The sequence below is a fragment of the Neomonachus schauinslandi genome, chromosome 1 (assembly GCF_002201575.2).
Source record: "Neomonachus schauinslandi chromosome 1, ASM220157v2, whole genome shotgun sequence".
Classification (NCBI taxonomy): Eukaryota; Metazoa; Chordata; class Mammalia; order Carnivora; family Phocidae; genus Neomonachus; species Neomonachus schauinslandi.
This window is the reverse complement of record NC_058403.1, coordinates 214150441-214177406: the sequence shown is the minus strand read 5'-3', so window position 1 is coordinate 214177406 and position 26966 is coordinate 214150441. Positions and strand designations below refer to the sequence as shown.

The 26966-nt window shown below is 63.6% G+C and overlaps 1 protein-coding gene across 1 annotated transcript in view; it reads left to right on the top strand.

Moving 5' to 3' along the window:
- ARID3A (AT-rich interaction domain 3A) overlaps positions 1-21740 on the top strand; it is a 26813-nt gene extending 5073 nt beyond the window's left edge. Inside the window, exons 3-8 of the mRNA XM_044918720.1 lie at positions 13330-13402; positions 16446-16629; positions 16969-17216; positions 18997-19293; positions 20407-20505; positions 20954-21740. Of these exons, the coding sequence (XP_044774655.1) occupies positions 13330-13402; positions 16446-16629; positions 16969-17216; positions 18997-19293; positions 20407-20505; positions 20954-21126 (1074 nt within the window). The 3' untranslated portion in view covers positions 21127-21740. The remainder of the gene's footprint in view (positions 1-13329; positions 13403-16445; positions 16630-16968; positions 17217-18996; positions 19294-20406; positions 20506-20953) is intronic.
- The last annotated feature ends 5226 nt before the right edge of the window (positions 21741-26966 follow it).

Here is a 26966-nt window from a genome sequence, read left to right as displayed (position 1 = left end):
GGGCTGCCGTGAGTCGGGCTGCTGTGAAGGGTTGCTGTGAGTCAGGCTGCTGTGAGTCGGGCTGCCGTGAGCCGGGCTGCTGTGAGCTGGGCTGCCGTGAGCCGGGCTGCTGTGAGTCGGGTTGCTGTGAGTCGGGCTGCCGTGACTCAGGCTGCTGTGAACGTGCGTGCACGTCTTCTGTGTGGACGAGTGTTTTCAGCTCTCGTGGGCACATAGCCAGGAGTGGACCCACTGGGTCGGGCGGTAACCCTGTGATTGGCCTCTCGGGGACCGTGGACTGCTTCCCACAGAGGCTGCGCTGTTTGCCTTCCCGTGGCCGCACGAGGCTCCAACCTCTCCACGGCCTTGCCAGCACCTGTGATTACGACTTGGCTGCCGAAGTCACGGTGGGGTGGCGTGCGTCTCGCTGTGGTTTTGGTTTGCGTTGAACGTTGGGATATTTCCCCCTGCTTTCTAAGGTGACGCCCGTCCCCTGCGTAATGTGTCGGTGAGCTCAGAGATGTAGAGGGCAGCGTTGTAGCTGAGACTTGTCAGCTGACTGCGCAGGAAGCAGACCGGCCTGTCACCTGTGTCCCTGTATGCCCCGATCCCCCAGGGAAGGGCAGCTGGGGGCTCTTCTTGCACCAGCCGAGGGACACGGGTGGTGAGTCGCCTGCCCACAGCAACACAGAGTCGGCGTCAGAGCCGGGACGGGGCCTAGCGTGCACCGGAGGAGTGGACAGATGGGTGCCGGGGTTGGGGGCACTGGGGTCCCTGGGCCTCTGTCTCCTTTGCTGTGGAGACAGTGGGTCCAGGGCCTGGACACGCACAGGCGGGAGCAGCCACCGGAGGCCTCTGTGTCCTCGCCGTGGACCCTGCCTGGCCCTCTCCCCTCCCCGGGCCTCCCGGGGCCCGTGTGCTGCCCGTGCGTGTCCTTCTCCCGCGCAGCAAGCACGGCCCACGTGGAGGTGAGACTGTGGCCTCAGAGGGTTCTCCCCAAGACGCTGGGGTCCCGTTTTGGTGTTTTTTTAGCCCTTTTGGCGCACGTAGGTGTTTTTAGCCATGGGAAATACACACGTATGCGTTTTTAAGTCCATTTTTGATTCCAGAAGTAGCACTCGGTACCATCCTCGTAGGAGGAGAAACGGAGAATGTGGTGTTCTGGGGCCGCCGCTCCCCAGCATCACTCTATCGCTCTGTGAGCCCGCGCGCTCTCCGTCCCGGGTTCTCTTGAGCGACTGTGGTTTCCTCGTGGGGCTGACAGCAACACGCTGGCCGGTTTCCCTGTTTCCCTGTTGTAAACAATGCTGCAGTGAACATCTCTGGGCTCCTGAAAGCTGGCCGGGCAATGTGAGGTGGAGGCACAGGTGGGAAGTGTGGGGGCTCCGGCTTTGGGGAGGAGCGGGGAGGTAGTCTCTTCATCCTGCCTGGGAGCCCCCCAGGCTCCCGGGAGCCACAGCTGGACACAGGCACTCCCAGCCCTTAGGGTTCAGGGCTGGGCTAGAGGAAGGAGGAACGGGCTTTGGGGCTGGGGCTTTGCAGGATGTGTAAGAGTTTGCCGGACGGACAGGGAAGGGTAGAGTCTGCATCTTGGAACAGTGTGGCTGGGACATAAAGTGGGAGGGGAATGGGTGCGCAGACATTAGGGCAAACGGAAGGTGGGCTCAAAGGGGGGCCTTGGCAGGGCTTGGGGCTGGGGAGCTGCGAGATGAAGGAGGACCCTCCTAGGACCTGTGATCCGGGCAGGACGGGGATAGGCTAGGCCTGCAGGGCCAGGGGAGAAGGATGAGAATTTTTCTGGTGGAAGAAGGTGTTCTGAGTAGAGGGCACAGCCTGAGCAAAGGTTTAGAGGTCAGATGCTAGGTCCTGGACCCGGCAACATCGGTCTGATGTGCTTGGGCAGAGTGGGCTGGGGGCCAGGCCCCAGGTGTCCCGGGGGCCGGCTGGGGCACCGGGCATCTGCCCGGGGGCGGGGAGGGTGTCGGGAAGCCCCTGGGAACTCAGCCCACCCCGCCTGGGACGGCGCCTCCCTCATCAAAGCTGCTGTGGCTCCTGGCACAGAGCCAGCAGGCCGTGGCGGGCACAGGGAGGGTGCCCGCCCGCCAGCCCCTGGCACCGTGCCTCTGCCCGTGCAGCCCTGGGAACCGCACTGACTCAGCCGGAAGAACCTTATCTGGCCCCTGCGCCGCCACCAGCCACCCAGTCACCACCGTGGGGTCACGGCCGCCAGGGCCTGGCCCCACGCCCACCATCCACTCCCCTCCCTCGTGGCTGTTGCCAAGTGCCCGGCTCGCCCCACGCTTTCTAATAACATACGCAGCTGCTGCAGGGAGTGGTGCCCGGCGGGCAGTGTCCACATGCGCATCCCGTCGGGATGAGCGTGCGTGAGCCCCATGGGGTCCAGCCCGCCGACGTGGGTGGGCGCGTGGTCCCCGTGAGCTGGGGACGGGGGTCCGTGTCTGGCTGGGCCAGGCCCCGGGGGTGTCTGGGAGCCACACGTGGCTCTCCCGTGTGCGTCCGTCGGCACGTTCCGGGGCTGCGAGCTTCCTGCGGCGTCTCTTACGTGTGTCTGTCACTTTAGAAGCCCGTTGGTGCGTCCGCACGCCGGGTGTGTGTTTGTGGACAAGTGCACGAGCCCCACGTGGCCCATCCCCACCTCTCACGCATGTGTGGGTGTGCATCCTGGGGTCTGGACGCAGCGGAGGAAGGCTGGGCCACGTATCGCAGTGTGTGTGGAGCCCACTGCTCACACGTTCCCTGGCCCCACGTGGGACGGGGGACGCCGCCCTGCGGCCGTGGGTCTGTGGTGCGTGTGCGAGTGTGTGTGCGGCTGGGCCCCCACGTGCGTCTGCGTGCCCGCCCCCTGCCCCACGGGCTCGCCTTGCCCCGTGAAGCGTGAGGTCGAGGGGGAGCCATTAACCATTAGCCAGAAGTCACGGCGTCCGGTCGGTGGTTTGAATTGGTTGACCCTGGACCTGCCTGCCCATGACTGATGCCCCCCCGGAGCCCAAGGTGTGAACAGGGCTGGGCTCGGTCCCTTCTTCCCCCTGCACCGCGGGGTCTTGGGCAGCGGTGCACTGTCTCGCGGGAGCCATCGAGATGCCACGCAGGGCTGAGCTCACTCTGAGTCAGAGACCCTCCCCTCCCGAAGTTTTCGGACCCCCAGGGCGAGCGCCACCCGACGGCGACTTGGAGGGGCGTCCTCCCGGCTGCTCGCAGCCACCCAGTGACCCCGTTGACCAAGGCTGTCGCCCTGCTGGGCTGTGCTCCGAGCTGGGTCAGGGGAGCAGCTGGGGGTGCGGGCTGGTGGGTGGGCACGCGCGGAGGGCGGGACACGGCCCGCCCCTTCTCCGCTCACCAGGCTGCACGTGGACAGAGGACAATTGGGGGTCACGGGGTTAAATGGTAACCAGTCTGCCTATTGAAGGCCCCAGCGCGGGACCCGGCCCCGCCGGCAGGGCTGGCAGGGGTCTTGTGGGGCTGAGGGGGGCGGGGGGAGCGGAGAGTCAGCATCGCCCAGCACCTCGGGGACACGTCCTGCCCTCCCAGATAATAAAAACCCACGTTCCAGGAAGAAATGCGCCGTGAGGTGAATGGCCGTCCCCCAAACTCTGCCCAGACGTCAGACATGGCTCTGTTTGGGCATAGGGTCTTCGCAGGTGTCATAGTTAAGACGGACTCCCCCGGAGTAGCCTGGGCCCTGAATGCAGCAACAGGGGTCTCGGTAAGAAGAGAGGCCCACAGGTAGGCCTCGGAGAGCTGTGGGCCTGACAGGACAGGACACGGAGGCCCCGGCCCCCTGGAGACCCTCTTTGGGGGTTGGCTTGGGACAGGGACTCTGATGGTCCCACCGATGGGCTCACAGGACCAGGTTAGGGCAGAAAGGCCAGGCTGCGTGCCATGAGCGTGCGCGCCCGAGCCAGCGCCTTCCTGGGCACCAGCCTCTCTTGTGGGCACTGGGATGCATCTGTGAAGAGCGGGCATGGGCGGCTGGTCCTTGGTGTGGGGGTGGGGTGTGGGGCCCAGTGGGCTGGGCCGGCCCCGTGGTGAGGGCGGGCTGTCTGGGGCCATTATCTGCGGGCGAGCGAGGGTGTGTCTGTTTGTGTCTGCTTGGGCGGGTGTGTCCGTGCAGGGGGGGACCATGTCGGGGCGGCGTGGCCTGCCCAACCGTGGGGAGGGCCGCGGGTGTGTGGGAGGGTCCGCATGTGCCCAGACGGAGGTAGGCGGGTCTGCGCGGCCATGGTCAGGTAGAGGTCCGGGTAGGGGCTGTGTGGGTGCGTCTGGATGGGGCCATGGGTCTTGGGGTGGCTCTCCAGGTGGGACTGTCTGTGGGGGTGGGTCTCGCGTCTCCATCGGGCTGGAGTGGCAGGGAGTGGCCATGGGCCCCTGTTCCTGGTCAAGCTGTCAGCGTCTGCCCCCCAGGAGGGGTCTCTGAGGGTCCCCACCCTGTTAGGCCGTGCCTCCAAACCCCCACCCCGAGGAAGGGTGCCGAGCCCATTGCTGCAAAGGTGGGTCTTCTGGGCTTGCTCCCCTAGTCTCAGGTTGCACCGTGTCCGCATCTCCCCCTCCCTGGCCCCCACCACCCTCTCTCCCGATGCCACTTGCCCAGGAGAGGCAGGCGTCCCCTGGCCGTGAGTGCCCGGGGACTGTCCATGTGCTCACCGACGGGGTGCCCGGCTCTGGGAAGGGACATGGGGCCTGAAGCCACGCAGTCCTCTGCTACCCCAACCGGGAGCCTCAGTTTCCCCGTCTGTAAATCAGGGGCAGGGTTCGAGTGAGTGCCGGCTGTTGCCGTAGTTAATGACCACTCGCGGGTGTCCTGGCAGAGGAGTGGTGGGGTGGGGCGGGCACCAGCCGCATGCCGCCTGGGGCTGCCCCACCGTGGCCGGCACCCCACACTGAGGGGGACATTCCGGAGGTTAGGCTTCGGTGGGGCCCTTGGGCTGCTGGCCACCACGGGGCAGACTCTGTCCCTGTGCCCTCGGCTGGGGGTCTGGCAGGGGCCCCTGGGGTCCCTTCCTCTTGACTGCTGGGCAGAGGGCGGGGGGCGGGGAGTAGCCCCCCTGCCTCCTGCAGCGTGTGCAGGCTGGCCCGCAGTGGCAGGACCGGACAGCACTCTGGCTGCACCCCTGTTCAGAGAGTCTGCACAGGGAGGGGCGGGGAGCTTGCTCCCCAGCCGGGCAGGTCTTTCAGAGCACCTCCCGCCTAGGAGAGTCCCTGCCGGCACCTTCCGGGGCTGCTCAGGGCACGAGTGCAGGCAGAGACAGATGGTCCCTTTCCGAGAAAATCCCACAACGGGATTTAAGTTCCGGGGGGCCAGGCCCTGGCCACAGCCCCCGACCCCGGGGCACTGCAAGCCTGCAACCAGGTGGGAGTTACGGGACGATTTTGTGCGGTGACCCTTGTACGAAATGCCCCAAGACTGCGAGCAACAGTGGATTTGTAATGGCTTGGGGCTGAGGGAGAAGATTCTGGATTTTTGGCTTGCCCAGAGTGCCAGGGGCTTTAGGGCAGGCTTGCTCCCCAACTCTGAGAGGCTCCACATGGCCGGGGGCACCCAAGTCCATCCAGAGGCACCGAGGGCTCAGTCCCGACTTCTAGTGGTGATGCTCTGCAGTCTGATCTGAGCACCTCTGTGTCCCCCTCTGATGTGGGCTCCCACTCAGACAGTGGTGTGTGTGCTCGGGGCCGGGCCGTGGCTGAGGGGCTCCCATGGGGACGGGAGGCCGTCCAGATCTGCGTGTCATCGGCTGCATGGGCCACCTGCTTCCTGCTTCCTCACCTCTTCCCCGCATTGTCCCTTTGCCACTTTCCAACCTGGGTGTACTCTCGACGCGGGACCCGTGGGCATCCCTCTCTGGGCCTCAGTTTCCCCAGCTGTGACATGGGGCCGGTAGACGACCAGCCTTGTCTGGCCACCGAGGTGATTCCTCCCCTGCCCCCCGAGCTGTGCCCTGCCCCTCCCACCTGGATGCTGCAGGCACCCTCGCCCACCTCCTGGGGGACGATACAGAGGCCCTGAGGTGGCCCCGGTTACACGGAAGGCCAGTCGGGAGAGAGGGGCAGCAGTTGGTCGTCAGGCGCTGGCCCGGCCCTTCGCCATCATCCAGAAAGCAGCGCCTTTAAGCTTCAGCTCCGTGTTAGGCGTTGTGACTCGTTTCTGGAGCTTTTTATTAATATCTCTCATGGGCGGGGTGCTGTGTCTTTTCGGAGAGGGACACATGGCCGGCTGGGGTTGCGTGGCCGAGCGGACAGATGTCTCTGCCCTGCCCAGAATCACTTCCCCAATTTCCTGCGAGCCCAGCGGGCCCGCCACATCTGTGTGCAGGAGGCTGAGCCTGTGCTGACGGGAAATGAAAGGCAGCCTGGCCGCCGGGGCGGGTGCCCCAGGGGTCAGGTGCGCCAGGAGGGCAGCCCATGGGAAGGGCGTGAGGTCGCACGGACGTTGCTTAAGCCCCTCCCGTATGCGGCAGCCAGGGACCTCGTTGGATTTCTGCTGTGCCCCCTGCTGGCCTGGGGCTCTGTGGGGCGCGCTGCATCCCCAGCTCCCAGTGCTGGCCTTGATGTGCAGAAGGGGTTCAACAAAGGCTGCAGAATGGATTGTCCTGGCCGACCCACACCGTGTGGGCCAACGCAGCTCCCACTCAGCTTCCACCGTCCGCGCTGCGTCCTGGGAGTTTCTGGGACAGAATTTTTCCTCCGGAGCAGAACTCCCCGGGTGCCCAGCTGGGCCCTCCGAGGCCTGAGTCCTTGCAGCGCCGAGGCCTGGCCACTGGCCTCCAGTTCCTGATCACGTCATCCCCGCCCCCTGTGTTGGGTAAACTGAGGCTCAGAGCGCAGACAGGGAGGGTTCCACACCAACCCGCCTCCTCCCGAGGCCCCCACTGAGCGCTGAGGTCACTGTGGAGAGAGGGTGAGCCCAGGGCTTTGCCATTTTGGGGCTGTGTGACCTTGGGCCTCCCGCCTCCCGCCTCATGCAGCTAGGAGAAAGCTTAGATAAGGCACTTAGCAGGTTGTTGGCGCTCCACGAAAAATGCCCGCCTCAGTTTCCCCAAGTGCACAGTGGGCTGGAGGGGGTGCCGCCCTGCCTGCCTGGCCTCCGGCAGCTGTGGGTGTTTCTGTGAATGGGGGAGGCTGGGGCGGCCCCCAGGGACTCTGTTCCCGGCCCACCTGGGGCCCCAGCAACGGCTGGGCATGCTGAGTCATCTCGGCCGGGAGGGGCTTATGGGGGGGATGGGGCGGGGGCCGCGGGGGGCAGGAGCTGCTGGGGGGGCGGGCATCAGGGCTGAGCTGTGATGGAGGACGGGCCAAGGAGGCGAGAGCCTGAGTAAGCCTTCTCTCCTTGCTTCCTTCGTTAGCGGGTGCCTGTCGTATGCTATGCCCGGCCCCCACGGCCCCCACAGCCCCCGGCTCTGCCCTCGGGGGCTCTCCTCTGGGTGGGGGAGGACAGGAAAGAAACCACCCCAGAATGTGCCCCGTGAGGGCCACATTCAGTGCCACTGAAACACTCACTGGACGTGCTGCCCAGGCCCGGGGGTCAGGCCGGACTGCGGGAAGGGAACGCAGAGGTGAGGCAGGCGGGCTCCAGCTGCAGAGCCCAGCAGGTGCACGGGCCCTGGGGTGAGAGCTGGTGGGCGCGCGGCGGAGGGGCCGGTGTGGCGGGAGCCCAGCCAGCGACAGGGAGAGAGGAGGTGAAGGGGCCAGGGGGCAGCCATTGAGGCCTGGAAGGCAGGGAGTCCGGGTTGCCCCGAGAGCAGTAGGGAGCCATGGTCAGCTTTCGAGCAGGGACACGGTGGCATCTGGGTGTAGACATGTGAGGTCCCTGGCAGGCTGCAAGGAGGAAGTGGCATCTGGCTTGCTGTCCTGGCCGCTCTCGGGTGTTTTTGAGGGGGATGGGGATGAAAACAGCCCCACCGCCTTCTCCCTGTTTCACTCTGCTTTCAGAAGTTACAACGAATCAGTTCTTATCCAAAACCCCAAGGGTATAAAGATAGGTCAGATGATACCTCCTGTCCTAGCAGCAGGATTCATAAAAATAGCCAAAAGGTGGAGGCAACCTAGCGTCCATGGGCAGGCGGACGGACAAACAGAACGTGTCCACCATGCAGGGGAGCGTCCGCGGCCGCGAACAGGAGCGAGGCGCCCACACGCGCGGCCCCCGGGGACGGACCCCGAGCCCACAACACTCAGGGAGGGAACCAGACACGGAAGGCCACACGGGGTGTGAGTCCACGTGGGTGACACGCCCAGAACAGCCTCATCTGTGGACGGGAAGGGGGCTCGGGGGGCGGGGGCGGGGGAGAAGGTGGGGAGTGACCGTTGATGGGGGTGGGGACGTTCAGGGAGGGACCCAGACACAGACGGCCACACGGGGTGTGAGTCCACGTGGGTGACATGCCCAGAACAGCCTCATCCGCGGACGGGAAGGGGGCTCGTGGGGGCCGGGGAAGAGGGAGGATGACTGCCTTTGAGGACAGGGTTCAGAGTGATGGAATGTTCCGGAACCATACACCAGACTCTGCAGATGCACTCGATGCCACTGAAACACTCACTTTAAAATGGTGAATTCTGTGTAACGTGGCTTTCACTCCGATAAATATTTCTTCTCAAGGTTCAGGGGAAAGTAGGCGAATTTAAACGCTCGGGGTCCCGGGCCCGCCGGGCCTGCTGGTGGACGCCGTCACCCACCGGCTTCTCCTCTCATCCCCGGTCCCTTCGCAGACCTGCTCTGAGCACGTCTGGTCCCGGGCGTTTGGAACCCGCTCATGGCTGTAGAGGACGCGTCTCTGGTTTCCCGTGAGTCGCCTCGGGAAGCCTCCCCATCCTTGGGCGTCTCTCTGCCTCCTCTTCCTGGGTGGCTTGGAGCTCACCAGCCCCTTCCTTGATTTCTCCTAATTTGGGTTCCTCTCTCTGCCTTGTAAGGACAGCAGCCTCCTCAGGTGATGCCCTGCGGACTTTGGAGCCGCCTGGGTGGCAGGAGGGGGCCTGAGCAGACACCGTTAAAGGGGCAAAGGTCGGCCCGGGGGCCCTGCCGGCGGGCGGTTGTTTTATAGCCTGGGCCCCTCGGCCTTGGGCCCCTGGGACAGGCTGGGAACCGCTGTGCTGTTGCCCAGGTGGGGCCTCCCAGCACTGTGACCTCTCGGGGCCCAGTCATGCCTGGGGAGGGGGCCCTGGTGGTGCCCTCCCCACGTGAACACATCCCCAGGCCAGGCCCCTCTCCTTGCGGGTTAGGGGTGGCCATGAGGCCTCCTCCCCCCATCTTCCATGTCGGCAGGCCGGGGAGAGGGTCCAGTGCGGTGGGTGAGCCGCCTGGCTCCCAAGGGGTCTGCTGTCTTCTCTGCAGGGTGGCTGAAGGACCCCCCATCCCCCAGACACACACACAACTCGGCCGGGTCAGCAACATGACCCCACTGACCAACGAGGAGTTTCTTAGCAGCCCAGACAAAAATGCTGCTTAGCCACAAACGAGAATTTCCTGTTTGCCCATCCGTGCACTTGGAGGGTGGGGGGTGGTTATCTTGCCTTTGCCACTACCTGAGCCTTCCTTGCCTTATCTGCCTCCAGGTCACGTGGCTGCATGGGGGGCTGTCCCTCAGAAAGCCGCGGGAAGGCCTGGGGGCTGGAGCCGAGGGGGTGATGGGGACACGGGAGACCGTAGGGCAGGGGGCTCCCGCTCAGACTGCTGGGAAAACCCCTCTGGCTGCTGAGTGGGGTGACCAGGGGAGGCTTGGCCCTCCCCGCTCTGTGCCTCAGTTTCCTTTTCTGTGAAGCGGGTGGTGCAGGTTTGGGGAAGACTGACACAGGGTCAGCCCAGCCTTGGCGATGAGTGGCCCGACACCCTCTATTGCCCTCAGCCGCAGACGGGCCGGGCCGAGAGACAGGCCAAGGGGCCTGGGGGGCGCTGGGCGGGTCCCTGAGACACCAGCGGGCTCCGGGGACCGGGGAGGGAGGGAGGGAGGGGCTGCCCCACTTCTCAGGTGGAAAACTGGAGGCCTCCAACCCAGGCTCGCCCATCCGCATCCCCCATCCTCGAGGTTCTGCACCCATTTCACAGGTGAACAGACAGACCTGGCCGGGCCGGGTGGACGCAGGGTGGACCCAGGGCCCCAGGGCAGGAAGTGTCGGGTGGAGCCGGCCTCCAGCCCCTTCCCCTCCCCCACCTGCACCCCAGCGCAGGACGTCGCTCCCCCAAAGCATGAGCCTTGTGGGGCACGTGATGGGTTTGGGAAAGGATAAGCGGCCCATCCCCGTGGTGCGCTGAGCAGTCAAGTCGTCCGTTAAGCAGCTGCTGTGTGCCCGGTTCTAGACGTGGGGCCGTGGAGGGGCCGGGGAGCAAGAGCGTCCGTAAGCAAGAAAATCGCCCACCACCAGTAAACGTGTCCCCCGAGAGAGCAGAGCGCCTGCCGCGGGGATGGGGCAGCAGATGTGAATCCGACGGGCGGGGGTGCGGCGGGGGACGGTGGTTGAGGAGAGACCAGGCCAGAGGGACCGCCAGGTCTCCCGGAGGTGGGCCCGCCTCTGCGCGCGGCAGCTTCCAGAAGCAGTAAGATGTCTGCAGGGAGGGTCTGCAGACCCTCGGGGGTGCTTGGTGTCATTACTTCAGGCAGGAATCCTGTGATCGGGGCGCCCCGGGGAAATCAGGCTGCAGGCTCGGGGAGCGGGGCTGCCCAGGGAGGGGCTTCCGGAGGGTTCTCCCGTCTCCAGCCCCGGGTTGTGGCTGTGGCAGGCCACCCCTCTCCGCGCCTCCTGGCCCACCGTGAGCGGGGCGAGGTTTCAGCCTGAGAACCCAGGCAGGACAGAGGCCCGGACGCGGCACAGGGTGACCTGGAGCCCTGTGAGGACAGACAGTGGGCCCAGCGGCCCACGGTGGGGGTCTGGCCGCCGTCCCCCATGCCCCCATCCCTCTGGTCTGGCCAGGGCGGGGCGCATCCTGCAGGGGAGCGGAACTTGGGGCCAGAGCCCCATAAAGCTGGGGTGGCCTTTACTGCCCCCTTTGTTGCCGGGCTGCAGACTTAAAGCTGCCTCCTTCCCCGGCAGCCGGGGGCCCGGCACATCCCCCTTTATGGCCCCAGACAATACCCTGGCTCCACGGGGGTCTGACCAGGCCCTGACACAGGCCTGTCCACCCACCATTTGGCCTGGGGGTTAACGGCCCCCCACCAAGCCAGCTGCGCCTGGGGCCAGGTCTCCGTCCTGACTCTCAGTTTCCCCACCTGAAACATGGGTGTCACAGTGGGAGCTCAGGGTGAAGCTGTTGTGTTGATGGGAAAGCTGAGGCACGGGGGGCGCGGGGGGCACTGAGGTCTCTTTGGGGCCTGGGTCCAGGGAAGGTTCCGGCAGGGTGGACCCCCCAGACCCCGGGCCAGGATCTCACGGGAGATGTAGCTCCTGTCGGGAGGGGCCTGTCGTTGCTGAGCCCCACGGGAGTGGCCATAACAAGGACCACGGACTGGGGGTGGGGCTGAAAGCAGCAGGAATCTGTCCTTCCTCATTGTGGAGCCAGAGGTCCGAGATCCGGGGGGCTCCGAGGGGTCCTTCCTGCCTCTTCCAGCATCTGGTGTGGCCACATCACTCCACCTCTGCCTGGTCCCCGCGTGGCCTTCCGTGGCCGCGTCTCTCCTCCCATAAGGACACTCGTGGTCAGATGAGGGCCACCCTACCCCGGGTACGACCTCATCTTAGCAGATGACGTCTGCAAAGACCCCACTAGACAAGGTCGTGGTCCGAGGCTTGGGCAGAGGCGAATTTTAGGGCACCTGCCGTCTGGGATCCCGCTGAAGCTAAGCAGGTCGGGGCTCGTCGAACGACCATTTATTTAGCAGCTGCTGTGTGGTGACCCCGTCTAGACTCTAGTGACAAACCAGACGAAGTCCCCGCGGATGGGCTGACGGGAGACCGACCCACGTGTAGTCCCCTGTGGCGGGGTGTGTGGGCAGGGGACGGGTGCGTGCCCACGGGAAGGTGTACCTGCAGGCCACACGCCCTCAGGCAGGGGGAAGTGCGGGGCCTCCCTGACCACCATAAATCAGCCCAGGAATGCGGCTGGCTGGCCTGGCTGGGGCAGGGCAGAGACAAAGACCCAGCCTGGACCACCCCAGCCTGTGCCGGAGGCCCCACCGTGTCTCCGTTCCAGGGTGGGGAAACGCAAGCCCAGAGAGCAGCAGGATGGCTGAGGGGTAGCCAGCCCCAGGGACTCTGCCTCCCCAGGCCCCGGGGTTGTGTTAGGCCCAGGAGCTGGGTGCTGGCGTGTTCTTGGGCCCTAACGATGGACTGTCCCAGCCGGCTGATGGGTGGTTTCAAGGCCCCCCTGCAGTCCTGACCCCTCTGGGTCCATTCCCCAGGGCATAATTTTTTTTTTTTAAAGATTTATTTATTTATTTGAGAGAGCGAGAATGAGAGAGAGAGAGAGTACATGAGAGCGGGGAGGGTCAGAGGGAGAAGCAGACTCCCTGCTGAGCAGGGAGCCCGATGTGGGACTCGATCCCGGGACTCCAGGATCATGACCTGAGCCGAAGGCAGTCGCTTAACCAACTGAGCCACCCAGGCGCCCCCCCCCAGGGCTTAATTTGAAGGTTGCTGTTTGCTCCTGGCCGCCCCCCCAAACTCCACTCCCCAGTTAGCTCTGCCACCTTCCCCCTGCCTGCCCGCTCCTGGCAGTGAGGATCAGCGCGTCCGGGGGCCCCCTAACCGCCAGTGCAGGGACGGGTGAACCCAGCAGCCAGTGCCCAGGACAGAGTGGGCCGGGAGGCCCTGACGTTCCCAGGCTCTGGATTCATGCCTGCCTCTGGGCCTCAGTTTCCTCATCTACAAAATGGAGCCGCCTCTCGGGAGCAGAGGCAAGTGTGTGACTCGGGACAGCACCAGGATGCGTCCGCTGTAGGGCGATTATCTGCCCGGGCGCCGTCTGTCTCGGCCGGACTGTGTCCCCCAAGCGACGTGTCCAAGACCCGAGAACGAGGCCTCGCCCGAGTCAGGGTCTCTGCAGCTGTGGTTACTTAGGGAGCCCTCGGACCAGGCGGCCCTGGTCCAGCAGGCAGCATCCTACCGACACACAGAGGGACTGTGAGAAGCAGAGGCAGATGCTAGAGGGGCGCCCGGGGCCCCAGAGCAGGGGGAGCAGGCCTGGAGCTGCCGGGGGGGCCCAGCCCTGACACACCTGGACCTGGGCTCTGCCCTAAACCTCTGTTCTGAGCTGCCCGGTGTGCGGCTTGGTGGCAGCCGCTGCTGGAGACACACGCGGGGATCGGCGTCCTCATCTGAAAGCGGGGGTGGGCTCCTTAGGCTCCGTGGGGACGCGGTGCTGGGCCCAGCTCTGACACTAACCGACCCGTCCCCTCCCTGACCCCACAGCTCTACGAACTGGACGGGGACCCCAAGAGGAAGGAGTTCCTGGACGACTTGTTCAGCTTCATGCAGAAGCGAGGTGAGGCCGCTCACCGAGGGTCCCAGGGAGTGGGGGGTCCCGGGGAGCGGGCAGGCGGGGGGGGGGCCTGCTTGGCAGTCAGGTCTGATGGGGGAGGTACAGCTGGGAGCATCTAAGGGGTGGGTCCTTGGGTAGGAGGTCTCAGGTCCCCAGCCCAGAAGTGCCGGCCCAGACCCGTGGTGTGCTGGGGTTCCCGCCCCTGAGGCCCCCGCCGGCCCCAGGGTCCCCTGCAGCAGAGCTGGCCTGCAGGGAGCTGGGCTGGATTCCCCGGAGGGCAGCGGGCACTGGGACAGTAGAAGCTCCTCGAGTCGGCCTTCCGGCCCCGTGGCCCCTGGTGCAAGGTCCAGTCCCGGCCCCTCCCCTGCGCCCACTGGGGCCTCAATGCCCCTCTCTGTAACATGGGCCATAAGCAGCTCCCGCCGTGTGGCGGCACCCCAAACGTGCTGAGTGCTGGGCTGCATTTCTCAAGCACCCCCGGGTCTGGGGTGAGACAGACGCCATAAATGGCCCAGCCTGGGCACAGGGCGCAGGGACTGGTCTGGGCGGGGTGTCCTGGTGGGTAAACCGAGACCCAGACACTGGAGGGTATCTGGGGCGTTCAGGGTAAGCCAAGCCCAGAGAGGACCTGGGGCAGCAGGAAGGGCCCCATGGCCCTACCCGTGGCCTCAGCCTCGGCTCAGGGCTGCCGCGGGGCAGAGAGATCCGGCCGGCCGGACAGACGGGGGGGTTCTAGAGGTGCCCACTGCAAGGTGGGGCTGGTCCCTCCAACCAGAGACAGCCCCCCTGGTGGGAGTTATTATAACTTGCTGTTCAGGGAAGGAAACTGAGGCCCAGGGAGGGGATGTGTCCTCTGAGCCCTGGAGGCAGGAAGGGGCGGGGCCCGGCCGGAGTGGTGCAGGGTCCACTTGGGCCCACTGCAGGGGCTGGCCACCGGCTGCTTTGTCCAGGGCCCTCTGCATGCCCCTCCCTCCCCAACAGCCTCTGTAAACACAGGCCCCACAGCCCGGAAGGGAAGGAGATGAAAGGGGAGGGGCCGCGGCCTTCCCATTAACCCCTCTTGTGCCGAGCCCTGGCAGAGGAATCCAGACCCGTCCTGGGGTGGGGGCCCCCTCCTTATCATTGGGAGCAGTCCCAGCCAGGGACGGCTGCCCACCGTGTGGTCAGAGAGATCCTCCCCCACTGTCTTTATCGACCCATCCACACCTGCCAGAGCCCCCCCCCCCACCTCCCACCCCACCACCCTGCTGGGGGGCACGGAGCCCCCCATCCTGCCCAAGACTGGGCCTGGTGTCCTGGAGGTTCAGAAAGTAGGGTGAGGTGGGGGGGCCCCAGACAGAGCAGTGCAGCCCGTGGCCACTCAGGCTCTGAGGGTCTGAGTCCAGCCCTGCCTCTCTCGCCAAGCCGGGCTCCCCTGGAGGCCAGGGGCCAACAAACTCCTGTGCATCCCTCAGAACCCAGCCCCAAGTCCCCCTCCCCCTTGCTGCCTTCTTGGACGCTCGCCCTCTGTAACGGGTGGCCTCTGGGGCTGAGGGTCTGTGGGAGGCCCCCCACCCCCAGCCCCGGACACCGTGTCCTGCATCCCACAAGCCCTTCTTCACCCCAGACGTAAAGTTCTTTTTTTCCGCACTTCACAAAGTAAAGGCCTCTCAGAATTCTCTGGGGGCTGGGAACGCGGGAGGGTCCTGCCTGCACCCCGCCCTCCTGCTGTTTCCTTGAAGGCCTCCCCACCCTTCCTTATCGCCCCCGCGGCCCCCACGGCCCCCGTCCACCGGTGCCTCTCTGCTCTCCGCCCTGCTCCTTCTGTAAACATCCGATCAGGCCCCGCTGCAGGGCGCGGGCGCGGGGTCCCCAGAGGATCTTCTGTGTGATTCTTTCTGTTCTCGCCCAGTGCAGAATCTATGCCGATGTCCTGGGTGGGCCGGGGGCTGGGGGAGCCCCTGACACTAGGGGTTGCTTTGCCCCCTCTGCCTCTTGGGCTGAGAAATGGAATAGGGGAGGGGTGGGGGGGTCTGAGGTCCAGCTCCCTCTGCCCTCTCCGGGTGGCCCTCTGTTGGTGGGGGTTTTGAAGCCTGGAGGAACAGGCAGACGTGGCCAGGGGTGGCAGGAGGTGGTTCTAGAAGCTCCAGCTCGGGGGGACCAGGAGTCAGGGCCCCGGGGGCGCGGGCCAGCTGGGCCGGGCCTTCTCCGGGAGCCGCAGCCTGGGGCCTCCGTTTGCCCATCTCTGGGGGGGCAGCGGCTGTGCCCGGTTTCTTGAGCACCTGCCATGTGCCAGGCTGATCCGAGCCGGGGACCCCGGGTGACGGGACAGCGGCTGGGGGCCACAGACAGTGTCCCAGGGTTGCACCAGCAGGGGGAGGTCTGACGGGGGCTTTCGCACCCCCAGCCAGGAAGGCGCCACGCAGGCCGAGCTGACGGCCCCAGCACGAGGGGGACAGGGACAGCGGCAGCAGCTTGAGGTCCCCCCGGGCCGGCCCACCGCCGCGCTCTCTAAGCTGCGGTGGCTGAAGGTGGCTCCTCCCGACTGCAAAGCCCCCGGACGCGGAAGCGGGAAGCGGGAGGGTGCGGGCCTCTGGGAACCGGGCAGTTGTTTCGGCAGCTGCGGTTGGTGACGCGGGGAGTAGAGCTAACAGAGGCCGTGGTTCTCATGCAAGTGCCCAGCTTGGCCCCGCGGCCTCGCCCCATCTCTGCACCCCAGGTGAGATCAGCCACGAGCCCAGATCACTGATGGAGAAACAGGCCTCCTCCTGCTCTCTCAAGGGGCGCCCCCCCCGCCGAAGTCCCACCCCCCCCAGGAGACACAGGGCCACGTCGGGAACGTCTGCTGTAGTCACGACGGGGGTGGGGGGGCCACCAGCGGGCGGGGCCAGGGATGCGGCTCCGCACCCGCAGCGCCCGGGACGCCCCCCAGAGAACACCCTGCCCCGGTGCCCCGTGTCAGGAGAGACCCCTCTCTGGACGGGCACGTCAACCACAGACTCGGGGTCTGCTGCGCGTGGGGCTCTGGTCCCCCATGGCAACAGCCCCAGCTCACCCTCCCCTGCAGGGACGCCCGTGAACCGCATCCCCATCATGGCCAAGCAGGTGCTTGACCTGTTCATGCTGTACGTGCTGGTGACCGAAAAGGGCGGCCTGGTGGAGGTCATCAACAAGAAGCTATGGCGGGAGATCACCAAGGGCCTCAACCTGCCCACGTCCATCACCAGCGCTGCCTTCACCCTGCGGACCCAGTGAGTGCCCGCCGTGGCCCGGGGCAGGGGAGGCGTTCGGGGCAGGAGGAACGGGGAGGCCATGGAGGAGCCCGGGGTGCGGTGGCCACGGGCCACGTGAGCGTCCCCGCGACGTCAGGGGGGGTGTGAGGGCAACTTCGGCTCTGGGGTTACCCGCTTGAGTATGGGGATCGGCAGGAGGAGCCCTGGGGGCGGGGGATGTGTCCTGGGGCCGGCGCCGAGCGGGGGGCAGCCGGAGTGCAGGCCACAGGCCTGAGACCGCGGAATGAAGCCAGGCGGGGGGGAGCGGGAGGTGTCCCCGTGCCCCGTGCCCTCCTAACCCCGTGCCCCTGCGCGCAGATACATGAAATACCTGTATCCCTACGAGTGTGAGAAGCGCGGCCTCAGCAACCCCAACGAGCTCCAGGCCGCCATCGACAGCAACCGGCGGGAGGGACGGCGCCAGAGCTTCGGGGGCTCTCTCTTCGCCTACTCGCCCGGCGGGGCCCACGGCATGCTGTCCTCACCCAAGCTGCCCGTGCCCTCCCTGGGCCTTGCCACCAGCACCAACGGCAGCTCCATCACCCCCGCTCCCAAGATCAAGAAAGGTGAGGGCCGCCTGCGCCTGGGGCCTGACCTCAGGTCCACGTGGGCCGGGCTCTCTGACCCTGGAGGGGACACGGGGACGCCTTTTCCCCTCCAAGGAGCAGGACGCCGAACCCGGCGTTGGCACGGCAGAGGGGCCTCGTCCGCTGGTGCTGTGTCCACGGCAGACGCCACTAGCTGATGGCCGTTTCGCAGCCCCGTCGCGGACGGGCGGTCCCACGCCAACACCAGCATTAGAGAACGAGCTCGGTCTTCCCAGCCCGTGCCCGCGGCAGACGTGACTAGCCGCCGCTGTCCTCCTGGCCCGCATGGTGCCCATGTTGCCGACTGAGCCCCGTAGTCTTTCCCGATCCGCGGCTAAGGACTTCCGGTATCGCTGGCCCAGAGGTCGGCCTGTGGGGGACAGCGTTCACTGCCCCTTAAGTTCTCCAGTCCCTCGCCCCTGGCAGACATCGTTAGCCCATTGCTGTTTTCTTTCTCCATGAGGGTTCGAGCCTTCTGCTCATGCCGTCTGGCAGGTGCCGCGACCCTGTGGCTTCTCAGGCCGACCCTTCACCCATCAGTGGCTCGGTGCCTCCTGCTGGGGACCGTGGGGAAAGTTACCCATGTCTGTAGGTTCGTAGGAGGGGGGGCCTGCAGTGCGTCCGTGCCCGGCGGGCAGTGGGCCGAGTTTTCGGGGGCCCACCAGGGAGCCCCCCGCCCGTGGCCGGGGTCACCAGTGGGTGACAGCCTTCTGTCCCGCTGGGCCTCTGAGCCCTTCCCAACAGCACACGTGGGTGCGTGGCCTCAGGCTGAGTCACCTGAGTGTCCGTTTCTCCTCCGCCACACGGGCTGTGACCCCTACCCTCTGGGGTGGCCTGAGGATCCAGGGTGATCCCCGCAGTGTAGGCTGGTCAGACCCAAGGCGAATGGGGTCTTCCTAACCCACCGGCTCACTCAGTCCTCTGCGGACCTCGGTTTACCCACCCCACCCCTGGGGAGCCCCGGCGGTGCCCACGAGTGGTTGTCAGTCATCCCCGGTGCGTGAGGCCCCGCGCGGGAGCTGGGGAGAGGGTGGAGGGCGGGAATGGGCGTTTCCTGACGGGAGGGAGCCAGGAGGCGCTACACAGCCGCGGGGGGCCCGCGCTGATGGGTCCAGGGGGCATCCGAGGGCGACCAGAGGAGGGGGTCAGAGCGGGGAGCGCCGCAGAGCCTCCGGCCGGGGCCCAGTCAGGCAGGGGAGGCCACGCCAGGCAGCAAGGGAAGGACGTGGGGGGAGGAGTTGGGGGAAGAAGAGACAGCGGGTCACAGTGGGACACATTCCCACCACAGAGGAGGGGAGTGGGTGGGAGCTGGTTCTGGAGCTGAGCTGCTGCAGCTCTGAACAGCAAGCCGTTCCCGCCGGGAGCTTGGGTTCCCTCAGCCGTGAAGTGGGCGTGGGAGCGTGGGGCCGGCACGGGGTCGTTGAGACGGCCCCTCGAGAGGGGCCGTGTTGGGTGCGTTAGACGGGACGCGTGGGGGGGCCTCAGTGCTCTCGCCAGTATTGTCTGCGACCCCCGCCGTCGCAGGCTCTCGGGATAACGCCCGCGGTGAGCACAGCTGGGCTGATCTCGGCATTACAGCATGGTGGTTCCAGCACCGGGCTGACCTCAGAAAGGGCCCTCCAGCACTCGTGTCTGTCCCAGAGCCTGTCCGCTTCCCTGGAGAGGGCATGCGCGCCCCGCGCCTTCTGCCCCGCGGGGAGGCAGGGCCAGGCTCCTCCCGTGTCCGTCTGGCCACCAACTCCTCTTCTCTCCTGCCTAGAGGAGGACTCAGCCATCCCTATCACGGTCCCCGGCCGCCTGCCGGTCTCCCTGGCGGGCCACCCCGTGGTGGCAGCCCAGGCGGCCGCTGTGCAAGCGGCGGCCGCCCAGGCAGCCGTGGCCGCCCAGGCAGCCGCCCTGGAGCAGCTGCGGGAGAAGCTGGAGTCCGGGGAGCCTCCTGAGAAGAAGATGGCCCTGGTGGCGGACGAGCAGCACCGGCTCATGCAGCGAGCACTGCAGCAGAATTTCTTGGCCATGACAGCCCAGCTGCCGATGAGCATTCGTATCAACAGCCAAGGTACCAGCCCAGTGCCCAGACTCTCCCTGCTTCCTGCCCATGTAACAAAATCAGGGCCTCATAGTCAACATATGTAAAGAGTGCCCACAAATCAATAAGAAAAACAAAGATAAAATAAATTAAACAAACAGGCAGCGGCGACTAGTAGAAAATGCACATGGAAAGCCGAGTTGGGGATCCACACGCTAACAAGGAGCTACCGTTTTTCAGCCATCAGAGTTTGATGAGATCAGATGTTGGTCGGGTTAGGGGAAAATGTGCCCACTGAGTCCTGCTGGTGGGAGTGTAAGCAGGTGACGGTTTGGCAATCACTTTTTTTTTTTTTAAAGATTTTATTTATTTGACAGAGAGAGACACAGCGAGAGAGGGGAACACAAGCAGGGGGAGTGGGAGAGGGAGAAGCAGGCTCCCCGCTACGCGGGGAGCCCGATGCGGGGCTTGATCCCAGGACCCTGGAATCATGACCTGAGCCGAAGGCAGACGCTTAACGACTGAGCCACCCAGGCGCCCCCTGGCAATCGCTTTTTAAAATAGACAGCATTCGGGCGCCTGGGTGGCTCAGTTGGTTAAGCGACTGCCTTCGGCTCAGGTCATGATCCTGGAGTCCTGGGATCGAGTCCTGCATCAGGCTCCCTGCTCGGCAGGGAGTCTGCTTCTCCTTCTGACCCTCCCCGCTCTCATGTGCTCTCTCTCTCTCATTCTCTCTCTCAAATAAATAAATAAAATCTTTAAAAAATATATAAATAAATAAATAAATAAATAAATAAATAAAATAGACAGCATTCTTGCCCTGTGACCCAGTGATTCTGCTTGGCATCTCCAGCAAAGCTAGTGCAGACACTTCATCAGTAGGGAGTGGAGCTAGCCAAGTCCACACCACTCTGTGCCTGTTCAAAACAACGGGATGATTTGGGGTATGCTGACGTAGCTTGCGACTTACCATCACGAGAAAAGCAAATTTTAGACAAATGCGTTTTTCTCCAACAAATATTTATTGAGCGCCTGCTGTGTGTGCCGGTGACAGACACAGCCCACAGCTCGGTGGGTGGACAGGGGCGGGTCCTCGCCCATGGGTGCTTATGACTGCAGCCGGCGGCGTTTCTTCCCCCACAGCCTGCGAGAGTCGCCAGGACTCCGCCGCAAACTTGAGCAATCCCAACGGCAGCAACAGCATTAACATGTCCGTGGAGATTAACGGGATCATGTACACAGGTAGGACCCGCCGGGCCCCACGCCGTCCTTGAGCACTCGTCTCCCCGTTCATAACTCAGGAGCCCCGGGTGCCCCCCGCCCGGCAGGGCTCTGCCCTCGGGAGACCAGAGTGAGGTAGTCCACGTGGCACACAGCACAGTGCTCAGCACATGGCAAGGGCCCCAAAGCACATACTCTTTGTTCTGTTTCTCCTCCGGCCAGTGGTGTTCCTTCTAAAACACCGTGTGGCCAGCCAGTAGCTGGCATGGGCCGCCAGGAGGCGCTGTGGACACCGAGCAGCTCAGTTGCTCAGCGAGGGCGACTCCGGGGGACAGAGAAGGGACCTGTGGCTGCCGTGGGCCAGCGGGTCCCTGGGTGACTGCAGGGGTCCGTGCTCAGGGCGTTCCGTGGGCCTGCCGTGTAATCTTTTCAACTACATGACGTGTTTCTCCTCCTGCCCTCGCATTAGGAGTGCTGTTTGCTCAGCCACCAGCGCCCGCACCACCCTCAGCTCCCAGCAAAGGCAGTGGTGGCAGCCGGGGAGCGAACAGCGGGACCAGCAGCAGCGCCGGCAGCCAGGCCGGGCCGGCGGGGTTGTCCACACCTGCCACATCTTCTACCTCAAATAACTCATTGCCTTAACCGCACCACTCCCCACCCGCCACCCCCACCCCAGGAGCCCGCCTGGGCGGGGGGCGGGGTCGAGGTGGGCCATGCAGGGGCCGGGACTGCGGAAGATACGGGTGGGGAGGGGAGGTGTCCACGAAAGAGCCACAGCTAACGCCAAAAAGAAAAGAAAAAAGTATATATACATATATATATAAAGAAAATTTAATAAAACAGGGGAAAACCAAGGAACACTTGAATTACTCAGGTTCGGACATTCAGAGACGTGAATTGTGAGAGCAGCAAAGGAAATCGGAAGAGAGAGGGGCACATATTTCCGAGGGCTGCAGCCCTGCTGGACCAACTGACTGGGGTCTGGGGTCTGTGTGGACCGGTTGCCATGGAAGGCCGATCCTGTTTACCTCATACATCTCTGCACTGTGTGTTTTCATTTTTGTCTGTTTTTTTCCCTTTTTTTCCCCATTCATCACACTCACCACACCCAGCTCCTTGTGTTGAATGAAACCCCTGAGCCAAGATCAGCTGAATTTTTTTTTTTCTTGTTGCTTTTGGGAACTTTTTTTTTTTTTAAGAAACAGTGATACTCAAGATCTATAGGGCTTTTAAGAGGTTTCGGGGTTTTGTTTTGTAAATAATCTATTTTATTCTTGGGGGAGGAATCAAACCTTAGGAAAAGAATATATATATCTATATATTTGTGTTCATTCAGGGAAACTGGACTTGAAAAAGCAAAAAAAAAAAAAAAACCCACAAAAAAAAAAAAAAAAAGTAATACCCTTCCTATTTTCCCATGACTGGTTTGGGTTCCTATGTGTGTTTCCTGTGCTGCAGTGGGTAGCTGGCAGGCGCAGGACGTGCCCTGGGCAGAGCCAGGACCGGTGATGAACTCAGGTGCTATGCGCGGGGGGCATGAATGCTGAGGGGCAGACCGGGACATCCGGGGTCCTTTTTCCCTCCCGCCAGAGACTGGAAGTCTTAACTAGGGAGGAGGACGGGCTGGATGAAGGGCCCTGGGCGTGGGAGGGGGCTCCACCTTCGTGGCCCCCAGGCTCCTGTCTCAGGGATGAATGTGGCCTGGGGGTGCTCCTGGGGCGGGGAGGGCTGCTCTGGGAGATTATCAGTACTGGGGGACGGGGTGAGCCGGGCTTAGCTCAGGGCGAGGTTTTTGGGGCCACGGCATCCTGAACAGTCCCCGCTTCCATTCTCTTCTCCTTAATTTTGTCCCTTCCTTCTCTCTCGGCCCCGTTTGCTTGGGGCCACAGCTGCCTGCAGTAACTAGAGTAACTGGAGGCCACACCCCGTCTCTGCACGACCCTTCCTCCTGGTTAGAAGGTGGGTGTCGGGGGGGGGGGGGACACGGCTGGTGGGAGGTTATTCCAGGGGCTGGCGGTGGTCTTGGTGAGCACCGTCTGCCCTAAGGCCCAGGCGGGTGGGGGGCTTTCTTGGCGCCCGCCGGGTCCCCGCGGACCAGGTGGTGTTGGGTAGTGCTCTTCACGCCGCCCAGTGGGATTTTTGTTGGGGGGGGCACTGACTCAGCTGTTGCCAGGGTGAGCCTGTATTCTCTAATTGGGCTCAGGAGCCCGGCCTAACGGCGGGGGGGCAGCACCAGCCTCCCCCTCTCCCTGATGGACCAGGCATCCTCCCGCTGGGAGACCCGAGGAGGGAGGGTCCTGGGCCCCCAAGGCTGGGTTTTCCTTTGTGTGGGGCTGTGCTGTGTCTTTGGAATATCTCAGGGTCCTTGACACCCCACCCCCCAGCCTTCCAGGAGCGGGGTCTCCTCTCTGCCTTTCCTTCTGGAAGGTTCTGCCCTTCCCTCTCTCGCGGCAGCAGCACAATCATGGTGGGAGGGGATCTCTTTGTCCCCGGGCACAATCCGGCTCCACACACAGAAGCCACCCCCACCCCAGCCTGACCCGTGGGCGCCCTGGCCCGAGGCCTTCAGGATCCCCGGTCACGCCCTCGTTGGGGGGGGTCTGCCGCGTGTTTCTTTCTACCTCAGGCCTGACTCTTGATGCCAGATCCCGTGCCCTGGCTCTCCCCTCGCCCACCCTCCCCGTGGGGCCCCTCCACCTGGAAGGCCCGTACGCCCGCCTTGCCCGCCTTGTTCGTGTGTGTGCGGACCGGTGTTGTGTCGCGGGTCAATGTGGCCTCCCGGATGTAACTCAGGGTGTGGCCTGCTGTTCAAGTGATGATTATAGGGGACAGGTGGGGGCGGGGCATGGGGCCCAGTCCCCCGCTCCAGGCTAGCCAGGGGGTGGCTGTGCTGGGGGAAACCCACCTGAGCTGGGAACGCGAGCGGGGTCCTCCCCTGCCTCTGCCTTCGGTGCCCCATCCAGCCCCCTGCCCCTCCTGTCCCTGGGGCTTAGGGGAGGGGAGGGTTTCTGGGGTGCACATCAGCACCCCCTTACGCAAACCCAGGTGCGGATGGACGGGGGCACCTGTCTCTGCCCTTGGCTTCTGTGCTGGTCGTTCCCGAGTGGGCTTCGCGGCACTGCGAGCGCGGAGACCCCAAACTCAGGGTGGAGAGGGGCTCGTGGGGGCTCCCCTGCTGGAGGTGTTGCTTCCAGAATCTTCCGTGGGACCCCTGAGCTGGGGGCTGGGCATGCAGGGTGGGACGGCGGGTTACTTTCCATAGTTCTGCATTTGTACACTCACTTTCCCATTTTTATCACTTTGGTCCACTTCGTCCTTCCCCCCCCCTTTAATTTTGCTCTTGCATTTTTTTCTTGGCAACCATGAATTCAGCCTTTCATTCCTGACATGTGAAATTTCAGCTTCTCTGGGGTTTGTCAGACGGCGTGAGTACTGCGCCAGCACTCAGGTTAAAGTGAAAAAAAACTTTTTAAAAAAAAGGTTTAAACGACTCTACCTCTGGCCGGGCCTGGCCTTGTCGCCCTGGCCAGGGCGGTCTGTACCGATTCCAGTTTTTGCAGAACATTCAGGTATTAAAAGGGGAAAAAAAAAAAGAAAAAAAGGACAAAAGACCAAAAAAAAAGAAAAAAAGACAAAAAAGAAAAAAAAGTGTGTGATTTTGAAATTTAAAAGAACACTGAAAGTTTACATTTTATAACATTATTATTCAGATTGTATTTAAACTTCAGAAATATTTAAGACAATTGTAACCCTGTAAAGCTGATGAGATATTAAAACAAGACAAAACACTTCTGACTTTTAACAGAAAATGCCTCCTGTGGTGGTTTTTTTGGGTGTGTCTGGGGCCCAGGGGCCGTAACCCCTCCATCCTGCAGGAGGGACGGCACCCAAGGGACAGGCCCTGGGTCTTCAAGTGGGTGTGTGTGTGGCCATCACACGTCCGGGGGGCCCTGGTGCCAAGTGTCTGTTTAGGGGTTTGGGGAGAACAGAGGTGGCAGGGCCAGGGGTGCCCTAGCCTGTCCCCCAGCCCCTTGGCTAGGTCTCCTGCCTTCTGATGCCACGGTCACTCCGAACCCAAGCCCCTGGGGTGTGTGGTCTGCCCCCTCCTCGCTGGGCCTTCCTCTGGGCCTTTGCAAGAGCTCTTTCCCACTGCCTGGGTCGTCCTTTCCCTGTGTGCCGGGCAAGCCCCTTGTCACCCTCCGGGACACGGAGTCATGTGCGTGCTTCGTCCGTTCCTGTGCCCCTGGGGTCACCCCCTAGCTCGGCGCGCTCCATGACCCAACATGGCAGGAGAGGGGCACCCGAAGAAAGCCCCCCCACCCCACCGTCCCCCTGGGCCCTCTGCAGGCTTCTGAGACAGGGACCCAGCCTGCGTGCCCCAGCAGCCTTCCCGCTGGGGTCTGGCTCACCTGTTCACATTTTACGATTCAGTAGGTATAGCCCCAAAGCGGTTCCCCCCGCTTCTTATCCAGGAGATAAAGGAAAAATAATTTTAAGAAGGAAAATGGCTCTCGGGCTGTAGTTTGCAACCCCTGGGCTCAGAATGTTTGGAAGGGAAATCCTGTGTTCTCTGCCTCCAAACTCAAACCACAGCAGCACTGCAGAATTTGGGCTGGAAGAGATTTTCTGGGGTGTCTAATCCATTTACCCTCAGACCCACCCAACCCCCCGCCCCGCCACAGAGTGTGTGACGGGCTCAAGGTCAGCTTGGCTGGACCGTGGGCAGGCCCAGCCTCCTGCCATCTGGCTCCCCTACCACCAGGACCAGCCCGGGCCGGCCCCGGCCAGTCCCTCCCGCCTGGGTCAGCTCCCAAGGCTGCACTAGGAGTGAGGGAGAATCAGCTGCCCCTCCTGTCACAGCCAGGGGGTTCCCACGTGCCTCCGTGGCCCATTTCATCCACGGCATTTCCACTCCTGTCAGAAATGAGTCAGCTGCGTCTTGGTCCCAGCGTCCAGGGGCCTGGGGGACCAGGAGAGGTCAGAGGGCTGGTGGCTCCACCCACCTCTCAGGGCTCTCTCCTCCCGCCCCAGAAGATAAAGGAAAAATTATTTAAAAAAGGAAAATGACCCTCTCTTGCAAACTGGCTCAGCCAGTCCTCATCTTCATTCCTCCGCTGAAGAGGCCCAGAGAGGGGCCAGGAGGCCCTGAGGTCACACAGTCCCGGGGCGCCAGGGAGGGCTCAGGCCCCCCCATGGCCCTCCCGGCTTCCCAGAGCCCGTCAGCTCCTGCCTCTTGGGCTTCGGAGCTTCTGCCGAGGCCCGAGGAGGCTCCAGGAGGAAACATTCAAAACCTGATTAGCAGAGCTGAGGGAGCCTGCAAGGAGCCAGGGTTTGGAGCCGTGGCCGGAACAAGGAGAGGGTTTTCACCTGAGTCATCCTCCTTCCCTCCTATCGTTGGTGCACATGACGGGGGCTGCCCCCGAGGAAGGAAGGTGCCCCTGGGCTGGGACGCCAGAACAGTGGGGTCTGCTCTGGTTCTTCACTGTGTCCCCACCGCCCGCAAAAAGGTGCTCAATAATGGAAAAAGAATAAACGAAGAATTCAGGGCTTAGACTGGGCGGGGGGCAGGGAATGCGTCTGTGCCTCAGTTTCCCCCATCCTGCTTCTGCTGCTACAGCCACACCCTCCCAGCCTTGGATTTGGGACCAGGCACCCACCCAGCTGGCACCAAGGAGGTCTGGCGACTGGGTGGTCCTAGACGCCCCCCAAAGTGTGGCTGTTGTCCTGCTCTCTTCTGACACAACTGGTCTGTCCTCATTCCACGCTCGCTGGGCTGGGGGTGGGGTGACCTCTGACCTCCTGGGAGGAGCGCAGGGGAAAGAGGCCCGTGAAAGGCCAGCACTGCAATCCAGCTGTGCTTTCCGCGCCAGCGCCTGCCCCTACGGGAGCGCCCACCACCAGCACACTCTGGGCACCAAGCTTACAACCCTGTGACCCACATCTGCTGGGCCTGCCCCCGTGTCCTGGCATCCAGGAACTTGGAAACCTCAGGCCTCCCAGAAGGACAGACCCAGGACCCAAATTCCACGACTGTGGGAAACCACAGTGTCCCTGTGGTGCGTGTGGGGAAACTGAGGCCCAGAGCTTCACCGTGATTTGCTCCACGGCTCAGAAGTGCAGATTCAAGTCCTGAGTTGGTCTTTAGAAGAAAGGCCGCCTGGCCACCTGGGCCCACTCCTAGGAGACACACAGCGTGGTCATTCTCAAACAGGATTCCACAGAGTGCCAGGGGTTCGGGATTCAAAGAAAGGTGTGATTTTGGGAAACCCATGTTTGGAAAGCGTAAGTGAGCATTCCCAGTGTTTTGTTTTCCTTATTCACACTTTAAAAACAACATTTGAGGAAGCGGGGGCATTAGCTGGTTCTGGGGGTGGAAATCAGGACCCCTTGTTTCTACCTGCAACCTGTCTTTGAACCAGGAAGCCCCGCCTGAGTGTCCCCATCTGGCAGCTGCTGGGGGCTCGCACACTCGGCTCTCCGCA